The 8,840-nt window shown below is 41.6% G+C and overlaps 1 protein-coding gene across 1 annotated transcript; it reads left to right on the forward strand.

The window, feature by feature from the left end:
• The first annotated feature begins 435 nt into the window (after nt 1–435).
• Nucleotides 436–3,683, forward strand: LOC121745166 (phospholipase A1 PLIP2, chloroplastic-like). Its single transcript, XM_042138966.1, has 5 exons — nt 436–1,247; nt 1,573–2,076; nt 2,177–2,236; nt 2,389–2,805; nt 2,899–3,683. The coding sequence occupies exons 1-5, from the start codon at nt 666–668 to the stop codon at nt 3,469–3,471; spliced, it is 2,136 nt and encodes a 711-aa protein (XP_041994900.1). The 5' UTR covers nt 436–665; the 3' UTR covers nt 3,472–3,683.
• The last annotated feature ends 5,157 nt before the right edge of the window (nt 3,684–8,840 follow it).

Genomic DNA, 8,840 nt, shown 5'->3' on the forward strand with positions numbered 1-8,840 from the left:
TGTTTTATTTTTGCATTATTTATATCTCATGTAATATTAGCATAAACACCAAATAAGATGATTTTTAATTAAATAAATATATAATTTGAATTTAAAACGTAGACTATAATTCAAAACAATTAAAAACTTGTATTTCTTAATAGGATTGGACAAGTAAATTACTTTGAGAAAACAAGTTACCTGTCATAATTTCTAATTAAACAACTTTCTGAAAGTTATTGTAATAAAAAATTATATCCAAAATGTATTAAAAGACAGTAATATACTAGTAATAAAATGTGGAATCATAAATCTAGAACCTCTGATGATTTTCATTTTATTTTGTGATTGGAGTAAATTACCGACAGGCGACAACCGGCAACTGGCGCTTCAATTACTCAATTTCAGATATTTATTTTATTTTATTATCCCTTTCCACGAAAAGAGTAGTTTTTCTAGTTGCAGAGAGGAAAGCTTTTGAAGTTTCATCTGTTTCTATATATTTTGAGCTGACACCAAATTATAAAGAAATCACTCTCTAAATTCTCATAGAGGAAACACAAATTCAAAGATTGTGGCTGACGTTATCATTCTCCGCCTATATATACATACACACACAAATAATCTTCGACTACTATAAGCAAACCAAGATTTGTTTACAAGATCAAAACGAAGAAAAATCAACAATGGATATTTTGTGGTTTAAGGCGGGGTTCCACGCCATGGCGCCGCCGCCTATCGCCGCCGCCTCCGAGATCCGCCTTAGCGACAGGCCGTCGGTCTCGGCGGCCCAGCCTAAGAATTCGCCCTGGGGTTTCACTTTCCGGCACCCCCTCAGATCTCTGTGGCCCGGCGCCAAAAGCCGGTTTGAACCGGCGATCTCGGCCGACGACGCCGTTTTGGTTGAAGAGAGGGATGAAGTTAGAGAAACGGAGGAGGATGAGGGGCGGAATGGGAATGGGAATGGGAATGGGAATGGGAATTGGGTTTTTAAGATTTTACATGTTAGATCTCTGTGGAAAGAGAGGGATAGTAAACACGGCGATCTGGCCGAGGAGTTGGGGGTGAAATTGGAAGAAGACGGCGGGGATTGCGGTGGAGAGGAGGAAGGATGCGATGTTTGCGACTATGATGATGATGAAGAGAAGATTGAATTTGATAGGGAATCGTTTTCGAAATTGCTGCGGAAGGTGCCCCTTGCTGAAGCTAGGTTTTATTCGCAGATGTCTTATTTGGGGAGTTTGGCTTATTCAATATCACAAATCAAGGTATGATTTGTTTTGCTTCATTATTGTATAATGTATCAGTGTAGGAATGATGATTTATTTGTATGATCTGTGTGATGATCATTTCATGAAGCAACAGTTTTGGGGATTTTGGACTAATGTTGATTTTGTAGGATTTAGGGTTGTTCAACGTCCATTTTAATTCCTGGACCATGTTTAATTGAAAATTTGGGAGCTTTGTGTGTATTTCTTGATAATTATGATGAATCATAGATTGAAGCATAGCTTTTTTAGTTTGATTTCTTGATTCATAGTTGAATTCTCTAGTAAATTTATGCTGATTGGTTTTTGTGGAATGGCATTGCAGCCAGGACATTTTCTGAGACACCACGGACTAAGGTTCGTGACTTCATCCTTGGAGAAGAAGGAACAAGCGTTGAGAGTCGAGAAGGAGAAGATCTCGGCTGAAGAAGAGCAAACAGGACTAACGAGTTCAGCTGAAGCTGAGGATGTTGAATGCCATGGAACAGAGAGTGTAGATGCTGGTGAGGCGAAGGGTGATGAAATAAGACCATCTGCTGCCTATCAAATTGCAGCCACAGCGGCTTCCTATCTGCATTCGCATACCAGAAGCATTCTCCGTTTGAAGTCATCCAAATCAACTGTGGATGACGAGGACCTGGCTGAGGAACACATGAATGAGGATGTGGCTTCGTTGATGGCAACCACAGACTCGGTGACTGCAGTTGTTGCTGCGAAGGAGGAAGTAAAGCAGGCCGTTGCAGATGATCTCAACTCAATTAAATCCTCACCGTGTGAGTGGTTTGTTTGTGATGATGATCAAAACGCCACGAGATTCTTTGTCATACAGGTAGGGTGACGGTGTCCTTGGTTTCTCCACATTGCGACTAGTTTGTTAGTACTACATGTTAATGTTGCTAACTCGAACTTTCAAAACCTGTTATTTTCAGGGGTCGGAGTCCATGGCTTCATGGCAAGCTAATTTATTGTTTGAGCCTATTCAGTTTGAGGTAATTATACATAAACTAAAGTTGTTGACCTTCAAATGTATGTAATGATGATGCCTGAGAAAATACTCTGTTGTGAATCTTTAGTTATGATCACTGTCGATCAATTTTTGTTTCATGACAACGAAAAAAGCTCACGCATTGCGTCTGTTTAGGGTCTGGATGTTCTCGTGCACAGAGGTATCTATGAGGCTGCAAAAGGGATTTATGAGCAAATGCTGCCTGAAATCCGCGAGCATCTCAAAACTCATGGTGAATGTGCTAGATTCCGTTTCACAGGGCACTCACTTGGTGGGAGTCTGTCATTGCTCGTAAATCTCATGTTGCTGATAAGGGGCGAAACACCTCGTTCTTCTTTACTTCCTGTGATAACTTTTGGGTCGCCATCGATCATGTGTGGTGGGGATCGCCTGCTGCGCAATCTGGGGCTGCCTCGACATCATGTCAAGTCCATCACAATGCACCGGGACATCGTTCCAAGAGCTTTCTCGTGCAACTATCCCAATCATGTTGCTGAATTTCTCAAGGCTGTGAATGGGAACTTCCGTAATCTTTCATGCCTCAACAAACAGGTATGAAACTGATCCATTTTGATGCTTTATTTTGTACCTACCGATCCATTTTGATGCATAAACTTGCTTAGTTTGACATTCTTCCATCAACAGAAGCTGTTATACACTCCAATGGGGGATTTCTTGATTCTCCAACCCGACAACAAATTCTCGCCCAGCCACGACCTCCTCCCCTCAGGCAGCGGCCTATATCTGCTTACCTGCCCGGAAGCAGACGCTGGCGAGGCAGAGAAGCAGATCCGAGCCGCGCAAACCGTGTTCTTGAACTCGCCCCACCCACTCGAGATCCTAAGCGACCGTGCTGCATACGGAAACAGTGGCTCCATCCAACGAGACCACGACATGAACTCTTACTATAAATCCGTCAGAAACGTCATCCAGCTTGAGATCAAGCGCATCAGGAAGGCGAGGAGAGAGCGCCGCAGGAAAGCCTGGTGGCCGCTCCTTGCACCTGGCGGGATCAATGCCGGAATCATCGTTACTAGGCCGGGAAGCATGGTCGGGAGGGGGCAGCTGAACTTTGCCGGTGTTGTTCACACAGGACGCGAATCGTTGAAACGGTTTAGTCGGTTGGTTGCCTCTCAACATATGCATCTGGTTGTGGTGTTCTTGTTTCCTGCTAAATTGCTGATATTGGGAGCCTCTGGTTTGGTCAAATTCAATTGATTAAAAACGGTTTTTGCAAACTTTTTGGTGATGATTTTTCACAAGGGTTTGCAATAATACTAGAATTAGATGATTCTTTATTCATTTTGCCAGTGGATTGGCAATAATCTTGGTTTGCAGTGGGAAATTGCAGACTGCAGTTAGATTATGGAAAAATGTACACGATCATTATTCATATATATAAATATTATTTATGTATAAATTTATAATTATACGTGTTGCATACCTTATTAAATCTTTTTACTAGTCATTTCTCGTCTTGAAGCAATATAATTTTCTCCTTCTTGATCGAATTTATTAAATATGTAAACTTGTAATAATAATTGATTATTGATTTCAAAATTGGTTGTCCATATAGATTACTCCACAAATTACAACTTACAACCACACAGTTGTGAGCTTGTAATGTAAATTTGATCAACTTTGATTGGCATGAAAAATGTTGTTGCAAATGTTATTTCATGTATAAATGCGTACATTATAAAAAATCTAACCTAACTAGCACGGTAAATTTAGGGATCTAACCTAACTAGCACGGTAAATTTAGGGATATTGACTACTAAAATCATAAACTTTATTAAGTTTTGATATTTCTCACTAACTTTAAAATTGATCTTAAATATCACAAACTATACATTTTGTTTGTTTTTCAATCACTATTTTCAATTAACTTACATGCATTTTTTAATCTTGCTTGACACTATTAAAACATTGTTTTTTATGTGACTTTTGAACCTACTAGCAACGAACTTAAAAAGTGATATAAAATATCATAAGTATTTCACGTTTGTCCACCTAGAATAAGTTTTTTTTGCATTATTTGGCTTGGGTTGAGAAATAACAAACAGAAAGCAAAGTGTGTGATATTTAAGACCAATTTTAAATTTCATGAGAAATACCATAATTTAGCCAAAGTTCAATGATACCAGGTATCAATATTCCAATAATTAAATGCCTCTCCCCATTTTATAGGTAGCATTAAAATTGAGTTACACTATTGTTAGTTTGATAGGGGTGGTGTTGCAGAGGCAGATGCATACAGATTGGACTAATTTGCATTTTTATAAAATTCTGGTCTTCTCATTTTTTTAACATTCATGGTGATTCAGTTTATTAATGGATTTGATTAATTTCTTTTGAGTGGCATTAACCAATTATTGTGTAGAACTATCTCTCAAAAGTAATTAATTGAAATCACTAAGCTAAAAAAATTGGCGTCATCAAGAGGAACTATTGCTATAAGAAGAGAGAAAAAGAAAAAATATGAGCTGGATATAAATTTACTACTAGGTGATAGTAGTAGTAGTAAATAATTGGATATTTTATTTATTGGATATTTTATTTATTGCAGATTTTACACGAAGTTGGATAAACCCCAAAATGGTAATGCAGTACAACTGGAGTTGTGACCAATAAATTTTGAATATGCCAAACAAGTCGCCTAGAAAGAAATGTTGTTTCCTATAGTTGCAAGGGTGCGTTTGAAGACAAAATAATGGTCCACAGTCTAAAATGGCGCAATCCATGTATTTAGTTTTTATCCATCCAACAAAGCAAACACATCCTTCTTCATTTGACACATGAGCATCCAACCTAATTTGAATAGTCATTTTCTCGTTTCAATTGGTGTTATGCATTTCGACATCAACACGTTGTGGAATTGAGAGAGAAATAGAGATTGTGAAAATAATTAAATACATTTAATTTTTATGAAAATACTTTTGAAAATACCTCGTATTCTTCTGGATATTCCCCATGTCGTTAACATTAAAAAGATAAATTTGGGTTAAAAAAGAGTTCTTTTAGTAGTGTACTACAAACAACTTTTCACAATGGACGAAACTTTTTTTTTTTGGTCATATCTTTCTTCAATACTCCATTTTCTTTTAGTTGAAGAGGATGCAATTCTCTTATGACTTTGCTTATAAACTAGAGTTTTACTGTGTTCGTTAAAATAACTAGGAAGTCTTAGAAGTTTATAAAAACAAGATTTTGAATTAAGTTCTATCTATATCTATTATTTATCACAATAATGCAAAATGTATGAAATTAAAATCAAGTGAGGGGAAAATCCGTACGCAACAACTAACTACAAGTTGAAATAGACTTAAACAAAAATATCTAATTTTTCTTTCAATAATTTGGCGTGGTGTTGAAGAATATCAATTTCCGTTATTATTCACAGTTAATGTTAATCTTTATATATTGTAATTATACCAAGTATGTAAAATGTATTAATATTAATAATCCTGGCTCACGTGTGAAAGGTCTAATAGGATCCCATATAGTTAGACAATATTTACCAGCTTTCAATTGAATTATATTAAAAAATCGTATAGACGAAATTACTAGAGTTTAACGCATCAGTGTAATATGGTTTTCTTGAGGAAAATATAAATGTAATGTACATCAGAAATTATAGACATTGATGTGATGTCCATGTTTGGTGAGAAATAAGAGGCCAACTGAATTAAGATTAAAGGGTATTGATGGATCCGCGAATTATTGATGTTAGTAAATGCTGGTAGAGAATTATGACACAATGAATTTACGTGGTTCGATTTACTGAGGTAAATCTACGTCCACGGGGAGAAATGAGGGCAGGTTTGTATTGCTTGATCTGCGAAAATACAGCTTACAATACAGACTTGCTATATGCTATTTTATCTCTAGAGAGCTTAACCCTTTTCTATCAGATCTAAGTTCTATTTATACATTGAACTAGGATCGTGGTTTGCAGCCCCACTAACAAGATCGTGGGTGAGCAATAACTGCTCAATAACTGCTTCATACCACTAAATAGATCGTGGGTATAGTGGAGGTCGTGGAGGCCTTTCGTGAGTCCACCAACTCCTAGTTCGGTCGAATGCTGAGACCGAACTGCTGGACTTTACCGATCAGCTCTTGCCGATCTGAGAGGAGAGCTTGACTGGTCGGCTTTTACCGAGCTGTAGGCTGAGTCCGAACTCTTTGGTCGTGCCGAACTCTTTGGTCGTGCCGAACTCTTTGGTGCCGAACAGATACTCTTTCTTGGGCTCTGGGCTGATGGGCCGTCACTGTTATTGGGCTTGCCATTAGGGTTTAGTTCGTACCCCATCACTACCCCCCCCGAAAAGCGAAGTGGATCACTTCGGCGAGGTGAGTCACTTCGGCATTCTGGATAACGGTAAGGGGGAGGCTGACGTCAGGGGACGTGCCTAGCGCATGCCTGCATTAAATGCGACAGTAAAATCCGGCCGTTGATTCCTGAAAAGGTGGGATTCGAAACGGCGCAACGATTTCGAAATCTTTCCCGTATCTGATAAATACGCTCTTTCTTCATCATTGAAGCACTTTTGCTGTTGCGTCTTCTATACTCTCTTTCTTGCGAAAATTCTCTCTCCGCTTTCAAGAATTTTTTTCAGACTATCTTCACCTTCAAAAGTAAGAAAAATGTCTTCTTCTTCTTCTTCGGAGTCGGGTAGCGTTAGGAAAGGGGGTAAGGGGTCTTCTAGCCGGAAAGAATCCGGGGAGAAGACCGTAGAGTATTTTCACAGTATCTTGAGTAAGGATACTGTGATATCCCTTTACGAAAAATACTCTTTTCCTGGGGGGAAGGCGGTGGTACCTGACGGTGATCACAGGGCTGACTCCCCGCCGGAGGGTTACGTCACCGTGTACGAGGCCTGCTTAGAATGCGGGCTTCGTTTCCCCCTCCCTTCTGCCTTTATAGATTTACTAGATTTTTTTCAGCTTCCTTTAGGCCAGGTGACTCCGAACTCTTGGAGGCACTTGTCGGCCTTCGCTGCCGAACTCCGTAGGTTAGGAAGGGATTTGTCTTTGAAGGCGATCCTTAAATTCTTTCAATTTAAGAGGAAGGGGTCTTGGTTTTACTTGATCCCTTTACAGCCTTTTAGGGCCTTTTGTAAAACGAAGTGGCCGAAGTGGCAAAATCGCTTCTTCTACTATGATAGGACCGCGGCTCCTAGTTTTCCCTGGAGAGGGCCGGAGTCCGTTATCCGTCACCCTCGGCCTGAACCGTTGGACGAGCTCGACGGCGAGCTCAACAAGATTCCCCTAGTTAGGAAACAATACACGGAGTCTGAGCTCGTCAAGGGCGACGTCGTGTTCGACATCTCGTCTTCGGACGAAGAGGCCGAGGGTGAGGATTTCTCTTTATCTTTATGCTCTACTGCTTTAACGAAGAAAATCTGACTTTGCTTTCTTGCTTTTTGGCAGTGTTCATGTTGAATAAGGCTATCAGAAAGTCCTCCGAGCTTGTGGAGCCGGAGAGAGAGAAGGCTACCAGCTCGGCGCCTGATGCCGAGAAGAATCCGAAGAGGCAAAAGACCTCTTCGGGTCCAAAGAAGCCGGAGTCGACTTCGGCAAATAGGAAGGGGAAGACCCAGAAGCCCCCGAGAGCGCCAGAGAAAGACATGGTCTTGGCGCCTCCTTCGGAGCATATCTGTGAGCCATTTCTATGGCCCACGGACTTCGCCGAGGTGAATTGTCTTCTTGATTCCTTGGCTTGGCTTCTGTCCTGTATTTTTGGTGCCCTCTGTTAACTTTTTTCCTTATCCATTTTCAGAGGAATGATATGCTCTCCAAGCTCGTCGCCGTCGAACTCTCCAAAGCGTCCAATGACTATGCCGAGATGCAGAGGAAGTTGGCGGCTGCTTGTCATCGGGCCGAACAGGCTGAGGCTAAATTTGAGAAGGCCAGAGCTGCTAGGATTTCGGCCCAGGATGAAGCTCAGTTTGCCAAAAACCAGCTCGTCATCCAGCGAGAGCAGGCGAAGCGGAGCGATGCTGCTGCCGTGGTTGCCCAAGGGGAGGCTCTCCGTGTTTACACGGAGAAACTCTTTTTGAGCAGCCAGTTCTCGGCCTTTGTCGGTAGCCTGGTAAGGCTAATTGCCGATAAGGGCGAGCAGGGGGCCGACGTCGTGCTGCCTCTGTACAGCCGAGAGATAGCAGCTCGGCTTCAGAATCTGCCGCTCCTTGAGGAGCTCGCTTCATCTTCGGTCCTGCTTTCTGCAGACCGAGTCCGGAGTTGTCGAGCTGATCGGGACGAGAACCTGGAGGCTATCTTTGCCTCCGTGGGACCCGTTTCACCCGCTTCGACTTACAACGGAGAGGGTGAGGCCGAGCCGCTGGAGCGGGAGGCCGAAGTCGATCAGGCCGGGCATCCGGAGAAGGAGGCCGATCAGGAGGCGGAGGCGAGGCCGGCAGGAGGCGAGGCCGAGGCTGAGGTAGCCCAGGAGAAGGAAGCTGTACCAGACCGAGGAGCCGGAGACGAAGCAGGCGGAGTATGATTTCGTCTCCCTTCTCTTAGTCTAGTTTCTTCCTTGTAAAATGGCCTTGAAGCCCTAGTGTAAAAAATTTTCCTTGTGA

Source organism: Salvia splendens, chromosome 8, assembly GCF_004379255.2.
Source record: "Salvia splendens isolate huo1 chromosome 8, SspV2, whole genome shotgun sequence".
NCBI lineage: Eukaryota > Viridiplantae > Streptophyta > Magnoliopsida > Lamiales > Lamiaceae > Salvia > Salvia splendens.